Genomic DNA, 25,563 nt, shown 5'->3' with positions numbered 1-25,563 from the left:
AAGACCACAGTGTTGGCCTCGAGGGTTGACGTGCCTGTAGCGGTAGCAGTGGAGGTTGTCAGCAGAGTAGAGGTGGGTGTCTGTGTGGTCACAGTTGAGGAGGTGTTCTGCAGAGCCGTGCTCATTTTCAGAGGCGAGGTGGTGGCAGGAGGTGGGCTTGTCCCAGGAGCAGAGGAGGATGTTTCTGCAAGGAGCGTGGTGGGAGAGGCTGTTGGCTCTGTAGGGGTGGTGCTGAGAACAGTAGGAGTGGGTGTTCCAGCGGGGCTGGAAGTGACTGCGGTGGTTGTTGCAGCAGCTGGTGTGCTAGTTTCTGCTGTGGTGGAGAGGAGAGTGGTGGTTGTCTGCAGGGTACTCAAGTGCGGTTGGTTGGAAGAGGCTGAAGCTGTCATCCCAGGAGTGGATGTGGACTGGGCAGCCTTACTGGAGGGTTCCTCCATGGTGGAGAAGACCACAGTGTTGGCCTCGAGGGTTGACGTGCCTGTAGAGGTAGCAGTGGAGGTTGTCAGCAGAGTAGAGTTGGGTGTCGGTGTGGTCACAGTTGAGGAGGTGTTCTGCAGAGCCGTGATCATTTTCAGAGGCGAGGTGGTGGCAGGAGGTGGGATTGTCCCAGGAGCAGAGGAGGATGTTTCTGCAAGGAGCGTGGTGGGAGAGGCTGTTGTCTCTGTAGGGGTGGTGCTGAGAACAGCAGGAATGGGTGTTCCAGCGGGGCTGGAAGTGACTGCGGTGGTTGTTGCAGCAGCTGGTGTGCTAGTTTCTGCTGTGGTGGAGAGGAATGTGGTGGTTTTCTGCAGTGTACGCAAGTGCGGTTGGTTGGAAGAGGCTGAAGCTGTCATCCCAGGAGTGGATGTGGACTGGGCAGCCGTACTGGAGGGTTCCTCCGTGGTGGAGAAGACCACAGTGTTGGCCTCGAGGGTTGACGTGCCTGTAGCGGTAGCAGTGGAGGTTGTCAGCAGAGTAGAGGTGGGTGTCTGTGTGGTCACAGTTGAGGAGGTGTTCTGCAGAGCCGTGATCATTTTCAGAGGCGAGGTGGTGGCAGGAGGTGGGATTGTACCAGGAGCAGAGGAGGATGTTTCTGCAAGGAGCGTGGTGGGAGAGGCTGTTGTCTCTGTAGGGGTGGTGCTGAGAACAGCAGGAGTGGGTGTTCCAGTGGGGCTGGAAGTGACTGCGGTGGTTGTTGCAGCAGCTGGTGTGCTAGTTTCTGCTGTGGTGGAGAGGAATGTGGTGGTTGTCTGCAGGGTACTCAAGTGCGGTTGGTTGGAAGAGGCTGAAGCTGTCATCCCAGGAGTGGATGTGGACTGGGCAGCCGTACTGGAGGGTTCCTCCGTGGTGGAGAAGACCACAGTGTTGGCCTCGAGGGTTGACGTGCCTGTAGAGGTAGCAGTGGAGGTTGTCAGCAGAGTAGAGGTGGGTGTCTGTGTGGTCACAGTTGAGGAGGTGTTCTGCAGAGCCGTGCTCATTTTCAGAGGCGAGGTGGTGGCAGGAGGTGGGCTTGTCCCAGGAGCAGAGGAGGATGTTTCTGCAAGGAGCGTGGTGGGAGAGGCTGTTGGCTCTGTAGGGGTGGTGCTGAGAACACCAGGAGTGGGTGTTCCAGCGGGGCTGGAAGTGACTGCGGTGGTTGTTGCAGCAGCTGGTGTGCTAGTTTCTGCTGTGGTGGAGAGGAATGTGGTGGTTGTCTGCAGGGTACTCAAGTGCGGTTGGTTGGAAGAGGCTGAAGCTGTCATCCCAGGAGTGGATGTGGACTGGGCAGCTGTACTGGAGGGTTCCTCCGTGGTGGAGAAGACCACAGTGTTGGCCTCGAGGGTTGACGTGCCTGTAGCGGTAGCAGTGGAGGTTGTCAGCAGAGTAGAGGTGGGTGTCTGTGTGGTCACAGTTGAGGAGGTGTTCTGCAGAGCCGTGCTCATTTTCAGAGGCGAGGTGGTGGCAGGAGGTGGGCTTGTCCCAGGAGCAGAGGAGGATGTTTCTGCAAGGAGCGTGGTGGGAGAGGCTGTTGGCTCTGTAGGGGTGGTGCTGAGAACAGTAGGAGTGGGTGTTCCAGCGGGGCTGGAAGTGACTGCGGTGGTTGTTGCAGCAGCTGGTGTGCTAGTTTCTGCTGTGGTGGAGAGGAGAGTGGTGGTTGTCTGCAGGGTACTCAAGTGCGGTTGGTTGGAAGAGGCTGAAGCTGTCATCCCAGGAGTGGATGTGGACTGGGCAGCCGTACTGGAGGGTTCTTCCGTGGTGGAGAAGACCACAGTGTTGGCCTCGAGGGTTGACGTGCCTGTAGCGGTAGCAGTGGAGGTTGTCAGCAGAGTAGAGGTGGGTGTCTGTGTGGTCACAGTTGAGGAGGTGTTCTGCAGAGCCGTGCTCATTTTCAGAGGCGAGGTGGTGGCAGGACGTGGGCTTGTCCCAGGAGCAGAGGAAGATGTTTCTGCAAGGAGCGTGGTGGGAGAGGCTGTTGGCTCTGTAGTGGTGGTGCTGAGAACAGCAGGAGTGGGTGTTCCAGCGGGGCTGGAAGTGACTGCGGTGGTTGTTGCAGCAGCTGGTGTGCTAGTTTCTGCTGTGGTGGAGAGGAATGTGGTGGTTGTCTGCAGGGTACTCAACTGCGGTTGGTTGGAAGAGGCTGAAGCTGTCATCCCAGGAGTGGATGTGGACTGGGCAGCCGTACTGGAGGGTTCCTCCGTGGTGGAGAAGACCACAGTGTTGGCCTCGAGGGTTGACGTGCCTGTAGCGGTAGCAGTGGAGGTTGTCAGCAGAGTAGAGGTGGGTGTCGGTGTGGTCACAGTTGAGGAGGTGTTCTGCAGAGCCGTGATCATTTTCAGAGGCGAGGTGGTGGCAGGAGGTGGGATTGTCCCAGGAGCAGAGGAGGATGTTTTTGCAAGGAGCGTGGTGGGAGAGGCTGTTGTCTCTGTAGGGGTGGTGCTGAGAACAGCAGGAGTGGGTGTTCCAGCGTGGCTGGAAGTGACTGCGGTGGTTGTTGCAGCAGCTGGTGTGCTAGTTTCTGCTGTGGTGGAGAGGAGAGTGGTGGTTGTCTGCAGGGTACTCAACTGCGGTTGGTTGGAAGAGGCTGAAGCTGTCATCCCAGGAGTGGATGTGGACTGGGCAGCCGTACTGGAGGGTTCTTCCGTGGTGGAGAAGACCACAGTGTTGGCCTCGAGGGTTGACGTGCCTGTAGAGGTAGCAGTGGAGGTTGTCAGCAGAGTAGAGGTGGGTGTCGGTGTGTTCACAGTTGAGGAGGTGTTCTGCAGAGTCGTGCTCATTTTCAGAGGCGAGGTGGTGGCAGGAGGTGGGCTTGTCCCAGGAGCAGAGGAGGATGTTTCTGCAAGGAGCGTGGTGGGAGAGGCTGTTGGCTCTGTAGGGGTGGTGCTGATAACAGCAGGAATGGGTGTTCCAGCGGGGCTGGAAGTGACTGCGGTGGTTGTTGCAGCAGCTGGTGTGCTAGTTTCTGCTGTGGTGGAGAGGAGAGTGGTGGTTGTCTGCAGGGTACTCAAGTGCGGTTGGTTGGAAGAGGCTGAAGCTGTCATCCCAGGAGTGGATGTGGACTGGGCAGCCGTACTGGAGGGTTCCTCCGTGGTGGAGAAGACCACAGTGTTGGCCTCGAGGGTTGACGTGCCTGTAGCGGTAGCAGTGGAGGTTGTCAGCAGAGTAGAGGTGGGTGTCTGTGTGGTCACAGTTGAGGAGGTGTTCTGCAGAGCCGTGCTCATTTTCAGAGGCGAGGTGGTGGCAGGAGGTGGGCTTGTCCCAGGAGCAGAGGAGGATGTTTCTGCAAGGAGCGTGGTGGGAGAGGCTGTTGGCTCTGTAGTGGTGGTGCTGAGAACAGCAGGAGTGGGTGTTCCAGCGGGGCTGGAAGTGACTGCCGTGGTTGTTGCAGCAGCTGGTGTGCTAGTTTCTGCTGTGGTGGAGAGGAATGTGGTGGTTGTCTGCAGGGTACTCAACTGCGGTTGGTTGGAAGAGGCTGAAGCTGTCATCCCAGGAGTGGATGTGGACTGGGCAGCTGTACTGGAGGGTTCCTCCGTGGTGGAGAAGACCACAGTGTTGGCCTCGAGGGTTGACGTGCCTGTAGCGGTAGCAGTGGAGGTTGTCAGCAGAGTAGAGGTGGGTGTCTGTGTGGTCACAGTTGAGGAGGTGTTCTGCAGAGCCGTGCTCATTTTCAGAGGCGAGGTGGTGGCAGGAGGTGGGCTTGTCCCAGGAGCAGAGGAGGATGTTTCTGCAAGGAGCGTGGTGGGAGAGGCTGTTGGCTCTGTAGGGGTGGTGCTGAGAACAGTAGGAGTGGGTGTTCCAGCGGGGCTGGAAGTGACTGCGGTGGTTGTTGCAGCAGCTGGTGTGCTAGTTTCTGCTGTGGTGGAGAGGAGAGTGGTGGTTGTCTGCAGGGTACTCAAGTGCGGTTGGTTGGAAGAGGCTGAAGCTGTCATCCCAGGAGTGGATGTGGACTGGGCAGCCTTACTGGAGGGTTCCTCCATGGTGGAGAAGACCACAGTGTTGGCCTCGAGGGTTGACGTGCCTGTAGAGGTAGCAGTGGAGGTTGTCAGCAGAGTAGAGTTGGGTGTCGGTGTGGTCACAGTTGAGGAGGTGTTCTGCAGAGCCGTGATCATTTTCAGAGGCGAGGTGGTGGCAGGAGGTGGGATTGTCCCAGGAGCAGAGGAGGATGTTTCTGCAAGGAGCGTGGTGGGAGAGGCTGTTGTCTCTGTAGGGGTGGTGCTGAGAACAGCAGGAATGGGTGTTCCAGCGGGGCTGGAAGTGACTGCGGTGGTTGTTGCAGCAGCTGGTGTGCTAGTTTCTGCTGTGGTGGAGAGGAATGTGGTGGTTTTCTGCAGTGTACGCAAGTGCGGTTGGTTGGAAGAGGCTGAAGCTGTCATCCCAGGAGTGGATGTGGACTGGGCAGCCGTACTGGAGGGTTCCTCCGTGGTGGAGAAGACCACAGTGTTGGCCTCGAGGGTTGACGTGCCTGTAGCGGTAGCAGTGGAGGTTGTCAGCAGAGTAGAGGTGGGTGTCTGTGTGGTCACAGTTGAGGAGGTGTTCTGCAGAGCCGTGATCATTTTCAGAGGCGAGGTGGTGGCAGGAGGTGGGATTGTACCAGGAGCAGAGGAGGATGTTTCTGCAAGGAGCGTGGTGGGAGAGGCTGTTGTCTCTGTAGGGGTGGTGCTGAGAACAGCAGGAGTGGGTGTTCCAGCAGGGCTGGAAGTGACTGCGGTGGTTGTTGCAGCAGCTGGTGTGCTAGTTTCTGCTGTGGTGGAGAGGAATGTGGTGGTTGTCTGCAGGGTACTCAAGTGCGGTTGGTTGGAAGAGGCTGAAGCTGTCATCCCAGGAGTGGATGTGGACTGGGCAGCCGTACTGGAGGGTTCCTCCGTGGTGGAGAAGACCACAGTGTTGGCCTCGAGGGTTGACGTGCCTGTAGCGGTAGCAGTGGAGGTTGTCAGCAGAGTAGAGGTGGGTGTCTGTGTGGTCACAGTTGAGGAGGTGTTCTGCAGAGCCGTGCTCATTTTCAGAGGCGAGGTGGTGGCAGGAGGTGGGCTTGTCCCAGGAGCAGAGGAGGATGTTTCTGCAAGGAGCGTGGTGGGAGAGGCTGTTGGCTCTGTAGGGGTGGTGCTGAGAACACCAGGAGTGGGTGTTCCAGCGGGGCTGGAAGTGACTGCGGTGGTTGTTGCAGCAGCTGGTGTGCTAGTTTCTGCTGTGGTGGAGAGGAATGTGGTGGTTGTCTGCAGGGTACTCAACTGCGGTTGGTTGGAAGAGGCTGAAGCTGTCATCCCAGGAGTGGATGTGGACTGGGCAGCCGTACTGGAGGGTTCCTCCGTGGTGGAGAAGACCACAGTGTTGGCCTCGAGGGTTGACGTGCCTGTAGCGGTAGCAGTGGATGTTGTCAGCAGAGTAGAGGTGGGTGTCTGTGTGGTCACAGTTGAGGAGGTGTTCTGCAGAGCCGTGCTCATTTTCAGAGGCGAGGTGGTGGCAGGAGGTGGGCTTGTCCCAGGAGCAGAGGAGGATGTTTCTGCAAGGAGCGTGGTGGGAGAGGCTGTTGGCTCTGTAGGGGTGGTGCTGAGAACAGTAGGAGTGGGTGTTCCAGCGGGGCTGGAAGTGACTGCGGTGGTTGTTGCAGCAGCTGGTGTGCTAGTTTCTGCTGTGGTGGAGAGGAGAGTGGTGGTTGTCTGCAGGGTACTCAAGTGCGGTTGGTTGGAAGAGGCTGAAGCTGTCATCCCAGGAGTGGATGTGGACTGGGCAGCCGTACTGGAGGGTTCCTCCGTGGTGGAGAAGACCACAGTGTTGGCCTCGAGGGTTGACGTGCCTGTAGAGGTAGCAGTGGAGGTTGTCAGCAGAGTAGAGTTGGGTGTCGGTGTGGTCACAGTTGAGGAGGTGTTCTGCAGAGCCGTGATCATTTTCAGAGGCGAGGTGGTGGCAGGAGGTGGGATTGTCCCAGGAGCAGAGGAGGATGTTTCTGCAAGGAGCGTGGTGGGAGAGGCTGTTGTCTCTGTAGGGGTGGTGCTGAGAACAGCAGGAATGGGTGTTCCAGCGGGGCTGGAAGTGACTGCGGTGGTTGTTGCAGCAGCTGGTGTGCTAGTTTCTGCTGTGGTGGAGAGGAATGTGGTGGTTTTCTGCAGTGTACGCAAGTGCGGTTGGTTGGAAGAGGCTGAAGCTGTCATCCCAGGAGTGGATGTGGACTGGGCAGCCGTACTGGAGGGTTCCTCCGTGGTGGAGAAGACCACAGTGTTGGCCTCGAGGGTTGACGTGCCTGTAGCGGTAGCAGTGGATATTGTCAGCAGAGTAGAGGTGGGTGTCTGTGTGGTCACAGTTGAGGAGGTGTTCTGCAGAGCCGTGCTCATTTTCAGAAGCGAGGTGGTGGCAGGAGGTGGGCTTGTCCCAGGAGCAGAGGAGGATGTTTCTGCAAGGAGCGTGGTGGGAGAGGCTGTTGGCTCTGTAGGGGTGGTGCTGAGAACAGCAGGAGTGGGTGTTCCAGCGGGGCTGGAAGTGACTGCGGTGGTTGTTGCAGCAGCTGTTGTGCTAGTTTCTGCTGTGGTGGAGAGGAATGTGGTGGTTGTCTGCAGTGTACTCAAGTGCGGTTGGTTGGAAGAGGCTGAAGCTGTCATCCCAGGAGTGGATGTGGACTGGGCAGCCGTACTGGAGGGTTCCTCCGTGGTGGAGAAGACCACAGTGTTGGCCTCGAGGGTTGACGTGCCTGTAGCGGTGGCAGTGGAGGTTGTCAGCAGAGTAGAGGTGGGTGTCTGTGTGGTCACAGTTGAGGAGGTGTTCTGCAGAGCCGTGCTCATTTTCAGAGGCGAGGTGGTGGCAGGAGGTGGGATTGTCCCAGGAGCAGAGGAGGATGTTTCTGCAAGGAGCGTGGTGGGAGAGGCTGTTGTCTCTGTAGGGGTGGTGCTGAGAACAGCAGGAGTGGGTGTTCCAGCGGGGCTGGAAGTGACTGCGGTGGTTGTTGCAGCAGCTGGTGTGCTAGTTTCTGCTGTGGTGGAGAGGAGAGTGGTGGTTGTCTGCAGGGTACTCAAGTGCGGTTGGTTGGAAGAGGCTGAAGCTGTCATCCCAGGAGTGGATGTGGACTGGGCAGCCGTACTGGAGGGTTCCTCCGTGGTGGAGAAGACCACAGTGTTGGCCTCGAGGGTTGACGTGCCTGTAGAGGTAGCAGTGGAGGTTGTCAGCAGAGTAGAGTTGGGTGTCGGTGTGGTCACAGTTGAGGAGGTGTTCTGCAGAGCCGTGCTCATTTTCAGAGGCGAGGTGGTGGCAGGAGGTGGGATTGTCCCAGGAGCAGAGGAGGATGTTTCTGCAAGGAGCGTGGTGGGAGAGGCTGTTGTCTCTGTAGTGGTGGTGCTGAGAACAGCAGGAGTGGGTGTTCCAGCGGGGCTGGAAGTGACTGCGGTGGTTGTTGCAGCAGCTGGTGTGCTAGTTTCTGCTGTGGTGGAGAGGAATGTGGTGGTTTTCTGCAGTGTACGCAAGTGCGGTTGGTTGGAAGAGGCTGAAGCTGTCATCCCAGGAGTGGATGTGGACTGGGCAGCCGTACTGGAGGGTTCCTCCGTGGTGGAGAAGACCACAGTGTTGGCCTCGAGGGTTGACGTGCCTGTAGCGGTAGCAGTGGATGTTGTCAGCAGAGTAGAGGTGGGTGTCTGTGTGGTCACAGTTGAGGAGGTGTTCTGCAGAGCCGTGCTCATTTTCAGAGGCGAGGTGGTGGCAGGAGGTGGGCTTGTCCCAGGAGCAGAGGAGGATGTTTCTGCAAGGAGCGTGGTGGGAGAGGCTGTTGGCTCTGTAGGGGTGGTGCTGAGAACAGCAGGAGTGGGTGTTCCAGCAGGGCTGGAAGTGACTGCGGTGGTTGTTGCAGCAGCTGGTGTGCTAGTTTCTGCTGTGGTGGAGAGGAATGTGGTGGTTGTCTGCAGTGTACTCAAGTGCGGTTGGTTGGAAGAGGCTGAAGCTGTCATCCCAGGAGTGGATGTGGACTGGGCAGCCGTACTGGAGGGTTCCTCCGTGGTGGAGAAGACCACAGTGTTGGCCTCGAGGGTTGACGTGCCTGTAGCGGTAGCAGTGGAGGTTGTCAGCAGAGTAGAGGTGGGTGTCTGTGTGGTCACAGTTGAGGAGGTGTTCTGCAGAGCCGTGCTCATTTTCAGAGGCGAGGTGGTGGCAGGAGGTGGGCTTGTCCCAGGAGCAGAGGAGGATGTTTCTGCAAGGAGCGTGGTGGGAGAGGCTGTTGGCTCTGTAGGGGTGGTGCTGAGAACAGTAGGAGTGGGTGTTCCAGCGGGGCTGGAAGTGACTGCGGTGGTTGTTGCAGCAGCTGGTGTGCTAGTTTCTGCTGTGGTGGAGAGGAGAGTGGTGGTTGTCTGCAGGGTACTCAAGTGCGGTTGGTTGGAAGAGGCTGAAGCTGTCATCCCAGGAGTGGATGTGGACTGGACAGCCGTACTGGAGGGTTCCTCCGTGGTGGAGAAGACCACAGTGTTGGCCTCGAGGGTTGACGTGCCTGTAGAGGTAGCAGTGGAGGTTGTCAGCAGAGTAGAGTTGGGTGTCGGTGTGGTCACAGTTGAGGAGGTGTTCTGCAGAGCCGTGATCATTTTCAGAGGCGAGGTGGTGGCAGGAGGTGGGATTGTCCCAGGAGCAGAGGAGGATGTTTCTGCAAGGAGCGTGGTGGGAGAGGCTGTTGTCTCTGTAGGGGTGGTGCTGAGAACAGCAGGAATGGGTGTTCCAGCGGGGCTGGAAGTGACTGCGGTGGTTGTTGCAGCAGCTGGTGTGCTAGTTTCTGCTGTGGTGGAGAGGAATGTGGTGGTTTTCTGCAGTGTACGCAAGTGCGGTTGGTTGGAAGAGGCTGAAGCTGTCATCCCAGGAGTGGATGTGGACTGGGCAGCCGTACTGGAGGGTTCCTCCGTGGTGGAGAAGACCACAGTGTTGGCCTCGAGGGTTGACGTGCCTGTAGCGGTAGCAGTGGATATTGTCAGCAGAGTAGAGGTGGGTGTCTGTGTGGTCACAGTTGAGGAGGTGTTCTGCAGAGCCGTGCTCATTTTCAGAAGCGAGGTGGTGGCAGGAGGTGGGCTTGTCCCAGGAGCAGAGGAGGATGTTTCTGCAAGGAGCGTGGTGGGAGAGGCTGTTGGCTCTGTAGGGGTGGTGCTGAGAACAGCAGGAGTGGGTGTTCCAGCAGGGCTGGAAGTGACTGCGGTGGTTGTTGCAGCAGCTGTTGTGCTAGTTTCTGCTGTGGTGGAGAGGAATGTGGTGGTTGTCTGCAGTGTACTCAAGTGCGGTTGGTTGGAAGAGGCTGAAGCTGTCATCCCAGGAGTGGATGTGGACTGGGCAGCCGTACTGGAGGGTTCCTCCGTGGTGGAGAAGACCACAGTGTTGGCCTCGAGGGTTGACGTGCCTGTAGCGGTGGCAGTGGAGGTTGTCAGCAGAGTAGAGGTGGGTGTCTGTGTGGTCACAGTTGAGGAGGTGTTCTGCAGAGCCGTGATCATTTTCAGAGGCGAGGTGGTGGCAGGAGGTGGGATTGTCCCAGGAGCAGAGGAGGATGTTTCTGCAAGGAGCGTGGTGGGAGAGGCTGTTGTCTCTGTAGGGGTGGTGCTGAGAACAGCAGGAGTGGGTGTTCCAGCGGGGCTGGAAGTGACTGCGGTGGTTGTTGCAGCAGCTGGTGTGCTAGTTTCTGCTGTGGTGGAGAGGAATGTGGTGGTTTTCTGCAGTGTACGCAAGTGCGGTTGGTTGGAAGAGGCTGAAGCTGTCATCCCAGGAGTGGATGTGGACTGGGCAGCCGTACTGGAGGGTTCCTCCGTGGTGGAGAAGACCACAGTGTTGGCCTCGAGGGTTGACGTGCCTGTAGCGGTAGCAGTGGATGTTGTCAGCAGAGTAGAGGTGGGTGTCTGTGTGGTCACAGTTGAGGAGGTGTTCTGCAGAGCCGTGCTCATTTTCAGAGGCGAGGTGGTGGCAGGAGGTGGGCTTGTCCCAGGAGCAGAGGAGGATGTTTCTGCAAGGAGCGTGGTGGGAGAGGCTGTTGGCTCTGTAGGGGTGGTGCTGAGAACAGCAGGAGTGGGTGTTCCAGCAGGGCTGGAAGTGACTGCGGTGGTTGTTGCAGCAGCTGGTGTGCTAGTTTCTGCTGTGGTGGAGAGGAATGTGGTGGTTGTCTGCAGTGTACTCAAGTGCGGTTGGTTGGAAGAGGCTGAAGCTGTCATCCCAGGAGTGGATGTGGACTGGGCAGCCGTACTGGAGGGTTCCTCCGTGGTGGAGAAGACCACAGTGTTGGCCTCGAGGGTTGACGTGCCTGTAGCGGTAGCAGTGGAGGTTGTCAGCAGAGTAGAGGTGGGTGTCTGTGTGGTCACAGTTGAGGAGGTGTTCTGCAGAGCCGTGCTCATTTTCAGAGGCGAGGTGGTGGCAGGAGGTGGGCTTGTCCCAGGAGCAGAGGAGGATGTTTCTGCAAGGAGCGTGGTGGGAGAGGCTGTTGGCTCTGTAGGGGTGGTGCTGAGAACAGCAGGAGTGGGTGTTCCAGCAGGGCTGGAAGTGACTGCGGTGGTTGTTGCAGCAGCTGGTGTGCTAGTTTCTGCTGTGGTGGAGAGGAATGTGGTGGTTGTCTGCAGTGTACTCAAGTGCGGTTGGTTGGAAGAGGCTGAAGCTGTCATCCCAGGAGTGGATGTGGACTGGGCAGCCGTACTGGAGGGTTCCTCCGTGGTGGAGAAGAGCACAGTGTTGGCCTCGAGGGTTGACGTGCCTGTAGCGGTAGCAGTGGAGGTTGTCAGCAGAGTAGAGGTGGGTGTCTGTGTGGTCACAGTTGAGGAGGTGTTCTGCAGAGCCGTGATCATTTTCAGAGGCGAGGTGGTGGCAGGAGGTGGGCTTGTCCCAGGAGCAGAGGAGGATGTTTCTGCAAGGAGCGTGGTGGGAGAGGCTGTTGTCTCTGTAGGGGTGGTGCTGAGAACAGCAGGAGTGGGTGTTCCAGCGGGGCTGGAAGTGACTGCGGTGGTTGTTGCAGCAGCTGGTGTGCTAGTTTCTGCTGTGGTGGAGAGGAGAGTGGTGGTTGTCTGCAGGGTACTCAAGTGCGGTTGGTTGGAAGAGGCTGAAGCTGTCATCCCAGGAGTGGATGTGGACTGGGCAGCCGTACTGGAGGGTTCCTCCGTGGTGGAGAAGACCACAGTGTTGGCCTCGAGGGTTGACGTGCCTGTAGAGGTAGCAGTGGAGGTTGTCAGCAGAGTAGAGGTGGGTGTCTGTGTGGTCACAGTTGAGGAGGTGTTCTGCAGAGCCGTGCTCATTTTCAGAGGCGAGGTGGTGGCAGGAGGTGGGCTTGTCCCAGGAGCAGAGGAGGATGTTTCTGCAAGGAGCGTGGTGGGAGAGGCTGTTGGCTCTGTAGGGGTGGTGCTGAGAACAGCAGGAGTGGGTGTTCCAGCGGGGCTGGAAGTGACTGCGGTGGTTGTTGCAGCAGCTGGTGTGCTAGTTTCTGCTGTGGTGGAGAGGAATGTGGTGGTTGTCTGCAGTGTACTCAAGTGCGGTTGGTTGGAAGAGGCTGAAGCTGTCATCCCAGGAGTGGATGTGGACTGGGCAGCCATACTGGAGGGTTCCTCCGTGGTGGAGAAGACCACAGTGTTGGCCTCGAGGGTTGACGTGCCTGTAGCGGTAGCAGTGGAGGTTGTCAGCAGAGTAGAGGTGGGTGTCTGTGTGGTCACAGTTGAGGAGGTGTTCTGCAGAGCCGTGATCATTTTCAGAGGCGAGGTGGTGGCAGGAGGTGGGCTTGTCCCAGGAGCAGAGGAGGATGTTTCTGCAAGGAGCGTGGTGGGAGAGGCTGTTGTCTCTGTAGGGGTGGTGCTGAGAACAGCAGGAGTGGGTGTTCCAGCGGGGCTGGAAGTGACTGCGGTGGTTGTTGCAGCAGCTGGTGTGCTAGTTTCTGCTGTGGTGGAGAGGAGAGTGGTGGTTGTCTGCAGGGTACTCAAGTGCGGTTGGTTGGAAGAGGCTGAAGCTGTCATCCCAGGAGTGGATGTGGACTGGGCAGCCGTACTGGAGGGTTCCTCCGTGGTGGAGAAGACCACAGTGTTGGCCTCGAGGGTTGACGTGCCTGTAGAGGTAGCAGTGGAGATTGTCAGCAGAGTAGAGGTGGGTGTCTGTGTGGTCACAGTTGAGGAGGTGTTCTGCAGAGCCGTGCTCATTTTCAGAGGCGAGGTGGTGGCAGGAGGTGGGCTTGTCCCAGGAGCAGAGGAGGATGTTTCTGCAAGGAGCGTGGTGGGAGAGGCTGTTGGCTCTGTAGGGGTGGTGCTGAGAACAGCAGGAGTGGGTGTTCCAGCGGGGCTGGAAGTGACTGCGGTGGTTGTTGCAGCAGCTGGTGTGCTAGTTTCTGCTGTGGTGGAGAGGAATGTGGTGGTTGTCTGCAGTGTACTCAAGTGCGGTTGGTTGGAAGAGGCTGAAGCTGTCATCCCAGGAGTGGATGTGGACTGGGCAGCCGTACTGGAGGGTTCCTCCGTGGTGGAGAAGACCACAGTGTTGGCCTCGAGGGTTGACGTGCCTGTAGAGGTAGCAGTGGAGGTTGTCAGCAGAGTAGAGGTGGGTGTCGGTGTGGTCACAGTTGAGGAGGTGTTCTGCAGAGCCGTGCTCATTTTCAGAGGCGAGGTGGTGGCAGGAGGTGGGCTTGTCCCAGGAGCAGAGGAGGATGTTTCTGCAAGGAGCGTGGTGGGAGAGGCTGTTGGCTCTGTAGGGGTGGTGCTGAGAACAGCAGGAGTGGGTGTTCCAGCGGGGCTGGAAGTGTCTGCGGTGGTTGTTGCAGCAGCTGGTGTGCTAGTTTCTGCTGTGGTGGAGAGGAATGTGGTGGTTGTCTGCAGGGTACTCAAGTGCGGTTTGTTGGAAGAGGCTGAAGCTGTCATCCCAGGAGTGGATGTGGACTGGGCAGCCGTACTGGAGGGTTCCTCCGTGGTGGAGAAGACCACAGTGTTGGCCTCGAGGGTTGACGTGCCTGTAGCGGTAGCAGTGGAGGTTGTCAGCAGAGTAGAGGTGGGTGTCTGTGTGGTCACAGTTGAGGAGGTGTTCTGCAGAGCCGTGCTCATTTTCAGAGGCGAGGTGGTGGCAGGAGTTGGGCTTGTCCCAGGAGCAGAGGAGGATGTTTCTGCAAGGAGCGTGGTGGGAGAGGCTGTTGGCTCTGTAGGGGTGGTGCTGAGAACAGCAGGAGTGGGTGTTCCAGCGGGGCTGGAAGTGACTGCGGTGGTTGTTGCAGCAGCTGGTGTGCTAGTTTCTGCTGTGGTGGAGAGGAGAGTGGTGGTTGTCTGCAGGGTACTCAACTGCGGTTGGTTGGAAGAGGCTGAAGCAGTCATCTCAGGAGTGGATGTGGACTGGGCAGCCGTACTGGAGGGTTCCTCCGTGATGGAGAAGACCACAGTGTTGGCCTCGAGGGTTGACGTGCCTGTAGCGGTAGCAGTGGAGGTTGTCAGCAGAGTAGAGGTGGGTGTCGGTGTGGTCACAGTTGAGGAGGTGTTCTGCAGAGCCGTGCTCATTTTCAGAGGCGAGGTGGTGGCAGGAGGTGGGCTTGTCCCAGGAGCAGAGGAGGATATTTCTGCAGGGAGCGTGGTGGGAGAGGCTGTTGGCTCTGTAGGGGTGGTGCTGAGAACAGCAGGAGTGGGTGTTCCAGCGGGGCTGGAAGTGACTGCGGTGGTTGTTGCAGCAGCTGGTGTGCTAGTTTCTGCTGTGGTGGAGATGAATGTGGTGGTTGTCTGCAGGGTACTCAAGTGCGGTTGGTTGGAAGAGGCTGAAGCTGTCATCCCAGGAGTGGATGTGGACTGGGCAGCCGTACTGGAGGGTTCCTCCGTGGTGGAGAAGACCACAGTGTTGGCCTCGAGGGTTGACGTGCCTGTAGCGGTAGCAGTGGAGGTTGTCAGCAGAGTAGAGTTGGGTGTCTGTGTGGTCACAGTTGAGGAGGTGTTCTGCAGAGCCGTGCTCATTTTCAGAGGCGAGGTGGTGGCAGGAGGTGGGCTTGTCCCAGGAGCAGAGGAGGATGTTTCTGCAAGGAGCGTGGTGGGAGAGGCTGTTGGCTCTGTAGGGGTGGTGCTGAGAACAGCAGGAGTGGGTGTTCCAGCGTGGCTGGAAGTGACTGCGGTGGTTGTTGCAGCAGCTGGTGTGCTAGTTTCTGCTGTGGTGGAGAGGAGAGTGGTGGTTGTCTGCAGGTTACTCAAGTGCGGTTGGTTGGAAGAGGCTGAAGCTGTCATCCCAGGAGTGGATGTGGACTGGGCAGCCGTACTGGAGGGTTCCTCCGTGGTGGAGAAGACCACAGTGTTGGCCTCGAGGGTTGACGTGCCTGTAGCGGTGGCAGTGGAGGTTGTCAGCAGAGTAGAGGTGGGTGCCGGTGTGGTCACAGTTGAGGAGGTGTTCTGCAGAGCCGTGCTCATTTTCAGAGGCGAGGAGGTGGCAGGAGGTGGGCTTGTCCCAGGAGCAGAGGAGGATGTTTCTGCAAGGAGCGTGGTGGGAGAGGCTGTTGTCTCTGTAGGGGTGGTGCTGAGAACAGCAGGAGTGGGTGTTCCAGCGGGGCTGGAAGTGACTGCGGTGGTTGTTGCAGCAGCTGGTGTGCTAGTTTCTGCTGTGGTGGAGATGAATGTGGTGGTTGTCTGCAGGGTACTCAAGTGCGGTTGGTTGGAAGAGGCTGAAGCTGTCATCCCAGGAGTGGATGTGGACTGGGCAGCCGTACTGGAGGGTTCCTCCGTGGTGGAGAAGACCACAGTGTTGGCCTCGAGGGTTGACGTGCCTGTAGCGGTAGCAGTGGAGGTTGTCAGCAGAGTAGAGGTGGGTGTCTGTGTGGTCACAGTTGAGGAGGTGTTCTGCAGAGCCGTGCTCATTTTCAGAGGCGAGGTGGTGGCAGGAGGTGGGCTTGTCCCAGGAGCAGAGGAGGATGTTTCTGCAAGGAGCGTGGTGGGAGAGGCTGTTGGCTCTGTAGGGGTGGTGCTGAGAACAGCAGGAGTGGGTGTTCCAGCGGGGCTGGAAGTGACTGCGGTGGTTGTTGCAGCAGCTGGTGTGCTAGTTTCTGCTGTGGTGGAGAGGACAGTGGTGGTTGTCTGCAGGGTACTCAAGTGCGGTTGGTTGGAAGAGGCTGAAGCTGTCATCCCAGGAGTGGATGTGGACTGGGCAGCCGTACTGGAGGGTTCCTCCGTGGTGGAGAAGACCACAGTGTTGGCCTCGAGGGTTGACGTGCCTGTAGCGGTAACAGTGGAGGTTGTCAGCAGAGTAGAGGTGGGTGCCGGTGTGGTCACAGTTGAGGAGGTGTTCTGCAGAGCCGTGCTCATTTTCAGAGGCGAGGATGTGGCAGGAGGTGGGCTTGTCCCAGGAGCAGAGGAGGATGTTTCTGCAAGGAGTGTGGTGGGAGAGGCTGTTGGCTCTGTAGGGATGGTGCTGCGAACAGCAGGAGTGGGTGTTCCAGCGGGGCTGGAAGTGACTGCCGTGGTTGTTGCAGCAGCTGGTGTGCTAGTTTTTGGTGTGGTGGAGAGGAGAGTGGTGGTTGTCTGCAGGGTACTCAAGTGCGGTTGGTTGGAAGAGGCTGAAGCTGTCATCCCAGGAGTGGATGTGGACTGGGCAGCCGTACTGGAGGGTTCCTCCGTGGTGGAGAAGACCACAGTTTTGGCCTCGAGGGTTGACGTGCCTGTAGCGGTAGCAGTGGAGGTTGTCAGCAGAGTAGAGTTGGGTGTCTGTGTGGTCACAGTTGAGGAGGTGTTCTGCAGAGTCGTGCTCATTTTCAGAGGCGAGGTGGTGGCAGGAGGTGGGCTTGTCCCAGGAGCAGAGGAGGATGTTTCTGCAGGGAGCGTGGTGGGAGAGGCTGTTGGCTCTGTAGGGGTGGTGCTGAGAACAGCAGGAGTGGGTGTTCCAGCGGGGCTGGAAGTGACTGCGGTGGTTGTTGCAGCAGCTGGTGTGCTAGTTTCTGCTGTGGTGGAGAGGAATGTGGTGGTTGTCTGCAGGGTACTCAACTGCGGTTGGTTGGAAGAGGCTGAAGCTGTCATCCCAGGAGTGGATGTGGACTGGGCAGCCGTACTGGAGGGTTCCTCCGTGGTGGAGAAGACCACAGTGTTGGCCTCGATGGTTGACGTGCCTGTAGCGGTAGCAGTGGAGGTTGTCAGCAGAGTAGAGGTGGGTGTCTGTGTGGTCACAGTTGAGGAGGTGTTCTGCAGAGCCGTGCTCATTTTCAGAGGCGAGGTGGTGGCAGGACGTGGGCTTGTCCCAGGAGCAGAGGAGGATGTTTCTGCAAGGAGCGTGGTGGGAGAGGCTGTTGGCTCTGTAGGGGTGGTGCTGAGAACAGCAGGAGTGGGTGTTCCAGCGGGGCTGGAAGTGACTGCGGTGGTTGTTGCAGCAGCTGGTGTGCTAGTTTCTGCTGTGGTGGAGAGGAATGTGGTGGTTGTCTGCAGGGTACTCAAGTGCGGTTGGTTGGAAGAGGCTGAAGCTGTCATCCCAGGAGTGGATGTGGACTGGGCAGCCGTACTGGAGGGTTCCTCCGTGGTGGAGAAGACCACAGTTTTGGCCTCGAGGGTTGACGTGCCTGTAGCGGTAGCAGTGGAGCTTGTCAGCAGAGTAGAGTTGGGTGTCTGTGTGGTCACAGTTGAGGAGGTGTTCTGCAGAGTCGTGCTCATTTTCAGAGGCGAGGTGGTGGCAGGAGGTGGGCTTGTCCCAGGAGCAGAGGAGGATGTTTCTGCAGGGAGCGTGGTGGGAGAGGCTGTTGGCTCTGTAGGGGTGGTGCTGAGAACAGCAGGAGTGGGTGTTCCAGCGGGGCTGGAAGTGACTGCGGTGGTTGTTGCAGCAGCTGGTGTGCTAGTTTCTGCTGTGGTGGAGAGGAATGTGGTGGTTGTCTGCAGGGTACTCAAGTGCGGTTGGTTGGAAGAGGCTGAAGCTGTCATCCCAGGAGTGGATGTGGACTGGGCAGCCGTACTGGAGGGTTCCTCCGTGGTGGAGAAGAGCACAGTGTTGGCCTCGAGGGTTGACGTGCCTGTAGCGGTGGCATTGGAGGTTGTCAGCAGAGTAGAGGTGGGTGTCGGTGTGGTCACAGTTGAGGAGGTGTTCTGCAGAGCCGTGCTCATTTTCAGAGGCGAGGTGGTGGCAGGACGTGGGCTTGTCCCAGGAGCAGAGGAGGATGTTTCTGCAAGGAGCGTGGTGGGAGAGGCTGTTGGCTCTGTAGGGGTGGTGCTAGGAACAGCAGGAGTGGGTGTTCCAGCGGGGCTGGAAGTGACTGCGGTGGTTGTTGCAGCAGCTGGTGTGCTAGTTTCTGCTGTGGTGGAGAGGAATGTGGTGGTTTTCTGCAGTGTACGCAAGTGCGGTTGGTTGGAAGAGGCTGAAGCTGTCATCCCAGGAGTGGATGTGGACTGGGCAGCCGTACTGGAGGGTTCCTCCGTGGTGGAGAAGACCACAGTGTTGGCCTCGAGGGTTGACGTGCCTGTAGCGGTAACAGTGGAGGTTGTCAGCAGAGTAGAGGTGGGTGCCGGTGTGGTCACAGTTGAGGAGGTGTTCTGCAGAGCCGTGCTCATTTTCAGAGGCGAGGAGGTGGCAGGAGGTGGGCTTGTCCCAGGAGCAGAGGAGGATGTTTCTGCAAGGAGTGTGGTGGGAGAGGCTGTTGGCTCTGTAGGGATGGTGCTGAGAACAGCAGGAGTGGGTGTTCCAGCGGGGCTGGAAGTGACTGTGCTGGTTGTTGCAGCAGCTGGTGTGCTAGTTTCTGCTGTGGTGGAGAGGACAGTGGTGGTTGTCTGCAGGGTACTCAAGTGCGGTTGGTTGGAAGAGGCTGAAGCTGTCATCCCAGGAGTGGATGTGGACTGGGCAGCCGTACTGGAGGGTTCCTCCGTGGTGGAGAAGACCACAGTGTTGGCCTCGAGGGTTGACGTGCCTGTAGCGGTAGCAGTGGAGGTTGTCAGCAGAGTAGAGGTGGGTGTCTGTGTGGTCACAGTTGAGGAGGTGTTCTGCAGAGCCGTGCTCATTTTCAGAGGCGAGGTGGTGGCAGGAGGTGGGATTGTCCCAGGAGCAGAGGAGGATGTTTCTGCAAGGAGCGTGGTGGGAGAGGCTGTTGGCTCTGTAGGGGTGGTGCTGAGAACAGCAGGAGTGGGTGTTCCAGCAGGGCTGGAAGTGACTGCGGTGGTTGTTGCAGCAGCTGGTGTGCTAGTTTCTGCTGTGGTGGAGAGGAATGTGGTGGTTGTCTGCAGGGTACTCAACTGCGGTTGGTTGGAAGAGGCTGAAGCAGTCATCTCAGGAGTGGATGTGGACTGGGCAGCCGTACTGGAGGGTTCCTCCGTGATGGAGAAGACCACAGTGTTGGCCTCGAGGGTTGACGTGCCTGTAGAGGTAGCAGTGGAGGTTGTCAGCAGAGTAGAGGTGGGTGTCTGTGTGGTCACAGTTGAGGAGGTGTTCTGCAGAGCCGTGCTCATTTTCAGAGGCGAGGTGGTGGCAGGAGGTGGGCTTGTCCCAGGAGCAGAGGAGGATATTTCTGCAGGGAGCGTGGTGGGAGAGGCTGTTGGCTCTGTAGGGGTGGTGCTGAGAACAGCAGGAGTGGGTGTTCCAGCGGGGCTGGAAGTGACTGCGGTGGTTGTTGCAGCAGCTGGTGTGCTAGTTTCTGCTGTGGTGGAGATGAATGTGGTGGTTGTCTGCAGGGTACTCAAGTGCGGTTGGTTGGAAGAGGCTGAAGCTGTCATCCCAGGAGTGGATGTGGACTGGGCAGCCGTACTGGAGGGTTCCTCCGTGGTGGAGAAGACCACAGTGTTGGCCTCGAGGGTTGACGTGCCTGTAGCGGTAGCAGTGGAGGTTGTCAGCAGAGTAGAGTTGGGTGTCTGTGTGGTCACAGTTGAGGAGGTGTTCTGCAGAGCCGTGCTCATTTTCAGAGGCGAGGTGGTGGCAGGAGGTGGGCTTGTCCCAGGAGCAGAGGAGGATGTTTCTGCAAGGAGCGTGGTGGGAGAGGCTGTTGGCTCTGTAGGGGTGGTGCTGAGAACAGCAGGAGTGGGTGTTCCAGCGTGGCTGGAAGTGACTGCGGTGGTTGTTGCAGCAGCTGGTGTGCTAGTTTCTGCTGTGGTGGAGAGGAGAGTGGTGGTTGTCTGCAGGTTACTCAAGTGCGGTTGGTTGGAAGAGGCTGAAGCTGTCATCCCAGGAGTGGATGTGGACTGGGCAGCCGTACTGGAGGGTTCCTCCGTGGTGGAGAAGACCACAGTGTTGGCCTCGAGGGTTGACGTGCCTGTAGCGGTGGCAGTGGAGGTTGTCAGCAGAGTAGAGGTGGGTGCCGGTGTGGTCACAGTTGAGGAGGTGTTCTGCAGAGCCGTGCTCATTTTCAGAGGCGAGGAGGTGGCAGGAGGTGGGCTTGTCCCAGGAGCAGAGGAGGATGTTTCTGCAAGGAGCGTGGTGGGAGAGGCTGTTGTCTCTGTAGGGGTGGTGCTGAGAACAGCAGGAGTGGGTGTTCCAGCGGGGCTGGAAGTGACTGCGGTGGTTGTTGCAGCAGCTGGTGTGCTAGTTTCTGCTGTGGTGGAGAGGAATGTGGTGGTTGTCTGCAGGGTACTCAAGTGCGGTTGGTTGGAAGAGGCTGAAGCTGTCATCCCAGGAGTGGATGTGGACTGGGCAGCCGTACTGGAGGGTTCCTCCGTGGTGGAGAAGACCACAGTGTTGGCCTCGAGGGTTGACGTGCCTGTAGCGGTAGCAGTGGAGGTTGTCAGCAGAGTAGAGGTGGGTGTCTGTGTGGTCACAGTTGAGGAGGTGTTCTGCAGAGCCGTGCTCATTTTCAGAGGCGAGGTGGTGGCAGGAGTTGGGCTTGTCCCAGGAGCAGAGGAGGATGTTTCTGCAAGGAGCGTGGTGGGAGAGGCTGTTGGCTCTGTAGGGGTGGTGCTGAGAACAGCAGGAGTGGGTGTTCCAGCGGGGCTGGAAGTGACTGCGGTGGTTGTTGCAGCAGCTGGTGTGCTAGTTTCTGCTGTGGTGGAGAGGACAGTGGTGGTTGTCTGCAGGGTACTCAAGTGCGGTTGGTTGGAAGAGGCTGAAGCTGTCATCCCAGGAGTGGATGTGGACTGGGCAGCCGTACTGGAGGGTTCCTCCGTGGTGGAGAAGACCACAGTGTTGGCCTCGAGGGTTGACGTGCCTGTAGCGGTAACAGTGGAGGTTGTCAGCAGAGTAGAGGTGGGTGCCGGTGTGGTCACAGTTGAGGAGGTGTTCTGCAGAGCCGTGCTCATTTTCAGAGGCGAGGTGGTGGCAGGAGGTGGGCTTGTCCCAGGAGCAGAGGAGGATGTTTCTGCAAGGAGTGTGGTGGGAGAGGCTGTTGGCTCTGTAGGGATGGTGCTGCGAACAGCAGGAGTGGGTGTTCCAGCGGGGCTGGAAGTGACTGCCGTGGTTGTTGCAGCAGCTGGTGTGCTAGTTTTTGGTGTGGTGGAGAGGAGAGTGGTGGTTGTCTGCAGGGTACTCAAGTGCGGTTGGTTGGAAGAGGCTGAAGCTGTCATCCCAGGAGTGGATGTGGACTGGGCAGCCGTACTGGAGGGTTCCTCCGTGGTGGAGAAGACCACAGTTTTGGCCTCGAGGGTTGACGTGCCTGTAGCGGTAGCAGTGGAGCTTGTCAGCAGAGTAGAGTTGGGTGTCTGTGTGGTCACAGTTGAGGAGGTGTTCTGCAGAGTCGTGCTCATTTTCAGAGGCGAGGTGGTGGCAGGAGGTGGGCTTGTCCCAGGAGCAGAGGAGGATGTTTCTGCAGGGAGCGTGGTGGGAGAGGCTGTTGGCTCTGTAGGGGTGGTGCTGAGAACAGCAGGAGTGGGTGTTCCAGCGGGGCTGGAAGTGACTGCGGTGGTTGTTGCAGCAGCTGGTGTGCTAGTTTCTGCTGTGGTGGAGAGGACAGTGGTGGTTGTCTGCAGGGTACTCAAGTGCGGTTGGTTGGAAGAGGCTGAAGCTGTCATCCCAGGAGTGGATGTGGACTGGGCAGCCGTACTGGAGGGTTCCTCCGTGGTGGAGAAGACCACAGTGTTGGCCTCGAGGGTTGACGTGCCTGTAGCGGTAGCAGTGGAGGTTGTCAGCAGAGTAGAGGTGGGTGTCTGTGTGGTCACAGTTGAGGAGGTGTTCTGCAGAGTCGTGCTCATTTTCAGAGGCGAGGTGGTGGCAGGAGGTGGGCTTGTCCCAGGAGCAGAGGAGGATGTTTCTGCAGGGAGCGTGGTGGGAGAGGCTGTTGGCTCTGTAGGGGTGGTGCTGAGAACAGCAGGAGTGGGTGTTCCAGCGGGGCTGGAAGTGACTGCGGTGGTTGTTGCAGCAGCTGGTGTGCTAGTTTCTGCTGTGGTGGAGAGGAATGTGGTGGTTGTCTGCAGGGTACTCAAGTGCGGTTGGTTGGAAGAGGCTGAAGCTGTCATCCCAGGAGTGGATGTGGACTGGGCAGCCGTACTGGAGGGTTCCTCCGTGGTGGAGAAGAGCACAGTGTTGGCCTCGAGGGTTGACGTGCCTGTAGCGGTAGCAGTGGAGGTTGTCAGCAGAGTAGAGGTGGGTGTCTGTGTGGTCACAGTTGAGGAGGTGTTCTGCAGAGCCGTGCTCATTTTCAGAGGCGAGGTGGTGGCAGGACGTGGGCTTGTCCCAGGAGCAGAGGAGGATGTTTCTGCAAGGAGCGTGGTGGGAGAGGCTGTTGGCTCTGTAGGGGTGGTGCTGAGAACAGCAGGAGTGGGTGTTCCAGCGGGGCTGGAAGTGACTGCGGTGGTTGTTGCAGCAGCTGGTGTGCTAGTTTCTGCTGTGGTGGAGAGGAATGTGGTGGTTGTCTGCAGGGTACTCAACTGCGGTTGGTTGGAAGAGGCTGAAGCTGTCATCCCAGGAGTGGATGTGGACTGGGCAGCCGTACTGGAGGGTTCCTCCGTGGTGGAGAAGACCACAGTGTTGGCCTCGAGGGTTGACGTGCCTGTAGCGGTAGCAGTGGAGGTTGTCAGCAGAGTAGAGGTGGGTGTCTGTGTGGTCACAGTTGAGGAGGTGTTCTGCAGAGCCGTGCTCATTTTCAGAGGCGAGGTGGTGGCAGGACGTGGGCTTGTCCCAGGAGCAGAGGAGGATGTTTCTGCAAGGAGCGTGGTGGGAGAGGCTGTTGGCTCTGTAGGGGTGGTGCTGAGAACAGCAGGAGTGGGTGTTCCAGCGGGGCTGGAAGTGACTGCGGTGGTTGTTGCAGCAGCTGGTGTGCTAGTTTTTGGTGTGGTGGAGAGGAATGTGGTGGTTGTCTGCAGGGTACTCAACTGCGGTTGGTTGGAAGAGGCTGAAGCAGTCATCTCAGGAGTGGTTGTGGACTGGGCAGCCGTACTGGAGGGTTCCTCCGTGGTGGAGAAGACCACAGTGTTGGCCTCGAGGGTTGACGTGCCTGTAGCGGTAGCAGTGGAGGTTGTCAGCAGAGTAGAGGTGGGTGTCTGTGTGGTCACAGTTGAGGAGGTGTTCTGCAGAGCCGTGCTCATTTTCAGAGGCGAGGTGGTGGCAGGAGGTGGGCTTGTCCCAGGAGCAGAGGAGGATATTTCTGCAGGGAGCGTGGTGGGAGAGGCTGTTGGCTCTGTAGGGGTGGTGCTGAGAACAGCAGGAGTGGGTGTTCCAGCGGGGCTGGAAGTGACTGCGGTGGTTGTTGCAGCAGCTGGTGTGCTAGTTTCTGCTGTGGTGGAGATGAATGTGGTGGTTGTCTGCAGGGTACTCAAGTGCGGTTGGTTGGAAGAGGCTGAAGCTGTCATCCCAGGAGTGGATGTGGACTGGGCAGCCGTACTGAAGGCTTCCTCCGTGGTGGAGAAGACCACAGTGTTGGCCTCGAGGGTTGACGTGCCTGTAGCGGTGGCATTGGAGGTTGTCAGCAGAGTAGAGGTGGGTGTCGGTGTGGTCACAGTTGAGGAGGTGTTCTGCAGAGCCGTGCTCATTTTCAGAGGCGAGGTGGTGGCAGGACGTGGGCTTGTCCCAGGAGCAGAGGAGGATGTTTCTGCAAGGAGCGTGGTGGGAGAGGCTGTTGGCTCTGTAGGGGTGGTGCTGAGAACAGCAGGAGTGGGTGTTCCAGCGGGGCTGGAAGTGACTGCGGTGGTTGTTGCAGCAGCTGGTGTGCTAGTTTCTGCTGTGGTGGAGAGGAATGTGGTGGTTTTCTGCAGTGTACGCAAGTGCGGTTGGTTGGAAGAGGCTGAAGCTGTCATCCCAGGAGTGGATGTGGACTGGGCAGCCGTACTGGAGGGTTCCTCCGTGGTGGAGAAGACCACAGTGTTGGCCTCGAGGGTTGACGTGCCTGTAGCGGTAACAGTGGAGGTTGTCAGCAGAGTAGAGGTGGGTGCCGGTGTGGTCACAGTTGAGGAGGTGTTCTGCAGAGCCGTGCTCATTTTCAGAGGCGAGGAGGTGGCAGGAGGTGGGCTTGTCCCAGGAGCAGAGGAGGATGTTTCTGCAAGGAGTGTGGTGGGAGAGGCTGTTGGCTCTGTAGGGATGGTGCTGAGAACAGCAGGAGTGGGTGTTCCAGCGGGGCTGGAAGTGACTGTGCTGGTTGTTGCAGCAGCTGGTGTGCTAGTTTCTGCTGTGGTGGAGAGGACAGTGGTGGTTGTCTGCAGGGTACTCAAGTGCGGTTGGTTGGAAGAGGCTGAAGCTGTCATCCCAGGAGTGGATGTGGACTGGGCAGCCGTACTGGAGGGTTCCTCCGTGGTGGAGAAGACCACAGTGTTGGCCTCGAGGGTTGACGTGCCTGTAGCGGTAGCAGTGGAGGTTGTCAGCAGAGTAGAGGTGGGTGTCTGTGTGGTCACAGTTGAGGAGGTGTTCTGCAGAGCCGTGCTCATTTTCAGAGGCGAGGTGGTGGCAGGAGGTGGGATTGTCCCAGGAGCAGAGGAGGATGTTTCTGCAAGGAGCGTGGTGGGAGAGGCTGTTGGCTCTGTAGGGGTGGTGCTGAGAACAGCAGGAGTGGGTGTTCCAGCAGGGCTGGAAGTGACTGCGGTGGTTGTTGCAGCAGCTGGTGTGCTAGTTTCTGCTGTGGTGGAGAGGAATGTGGTGGTTGTCTGCAGGGTACTCAACTGCGGTTTGTTGGAAGAAGCTGAAGCAGTCATCTCAGGAGTGGATGTGGACTGGGCAGCCGTACTGGAGGGTTCCTCCGTGGTGGAGAAGACCACAGTGTTGGCCTCGAGGGTTGACGTGCCTGTAGCTGTAGCAGTGGAGGTTGTCAGCAGAGTAGAGGTGGGTGTCGGTGTGGTCACAGTTGAGGAGGTGTTCTGCAGAGCCGTGCTCATTTTCAGAGGCGAGGAGGTGGCAGGAGTTGGGCTTGTCCCAGGAGCAGAGGAGGGTCTTTCTACAAGGAGCGTGGTGGGAGAGGCTGTTGTCTCTGTAGGGGTGGTGCTGAGAACAGCAGGAGTGGGTGTTCCAGCGGGGCTGGAATTGACTGCGGTGGTTGTTGCATCAGCTGGTGTGCTAGTTTCTGCTCTGGTGGAGAGGATTGTTGAGGTTGTCTCCATAGCAGGGTCTTGCAGTTGGTTGGATGAGGCTGAAGCTCTCATTCCAGATGTATGGCTTGACTTGTCTTCCATGGTGAAGTTTCCTGCTCTGGTGGAATATGCCGTAGTGGTGGTCTCAAGGATTGATGTGCTTTTAGCAGTAGGTGTTGAGGTCGTCACCAGAGTAGAGTTGGCTTTATTTGTTGTCACAGTTTTGGTTGTGTTCTCTGGAACTGTGGTCAGATGAGGATCCACCGTTGTTTCAGGATTTGATGTTTTCCCAGGAGGAGCGGTGGTTCTTCCTGTTTTTTCGGAAAGTGTTAAGTCAGTCCTTGGTAAACACTTTATTAAATGATTAATATAAATGAGGATTTCCTTTTGGCCAAAAGCTCTTTTCAAATAAGGAAATCGGTTTGGACTGTCACAATTTGTTCCTTCTGGTCAGTTTTACACTTTGTTATTTTTTATGGTCTTGTGGATTTTTAATAGCGAGTACTAATATCCTTTTGCTTATTGCAGTAAGGAGTTTGCTGAGAATTCCCCAACAAACCAAGTAATTCTTTTCAATTATAAATCATGTTCCTACCAGTCTCCAATTCTTTTTGACCTCATTTTTCTGTAAGCCATAGAGAAAAGGATCAAGGACTGAATTTTCAGAGATTGCTCAATTAGTTGATTGAGAACTCTTGAACTATTTCAAAATTTTGAATATATTTCACTGAGGGAGATATTGTTAAGTTTTGTCTGTCATTCTCATATTACAAAACAGCAGTAGATACCCAAATTGATCTATGTAGCGGTCAAGAAAATAACTCTT

General features: G+C 57.6%; 1 protein-coding gene across 1 annotated transcript in view; it reads right to left on the bottom strand.

Moving 5' to 3' along the window:
• MUC16 (mucin 16, cell surface associated) overlaps nt 1–24,365 on the bottom strand; it is a 58,755-nt gene extending 34,390 nt beyond the window's left edge. The window contains exons 1-9 of the mRNA XM_074851247.1: nt 24,329–24,365; nt 22,110–22,234; nt 21,141–21,188; nt 20,358–20,432; nt 18,417–18,473; nt 10,107–10,190; nt 4,623–4,670; nt 3,783–3,836; nt 2,595–2,645 (exon numbers count right to left, since the gene is read on the bottom strand). Coding sequence (XP_074707348.1) covers nt 2,595–2,645; nt 3,783–3,836; nt 4,623–4,670; nt 10,107–10,190; nt 18,417–18,473; nt 20,358–20,432; nt 21,141–21,188; nt 22,110–22,234; nt 24,329–24,365 — 579 coding nt within the window. The remainder of the gene's footprint in view (nt 1–2,594; nt 2,646–3,782; nt 3,837–4,622; nt 4,671–10,106; nt 10,191–18,416; nt 18,474–20,357; nt 20,433–21,140; nt 21,189–22,109; nt 22,235–24,328) is intronic.
• Nucleotides 24,366–25,563: the final 1,198 nt, after the last annotated feature.

This window comes from Strix uralensis, chromosome 27 (assembly GCF_047716275.1).
Source record: "Strix uralensis isolate ZFMK-TIS-50842 chromosome 27, bStrUra1, whole genome shotgun sequence".
NCBI classification, from domain to species: Eukaryota; Metazoa; Chordata; class Aves; order Strigiformes; family Strigidae; genus Strix; species Strix uralensis.
The sequence above is the reverse complement of the archived record's forward strand: the minus strand, read 5'-3'. Positions and strand labels throughout refer to the sequence as shown.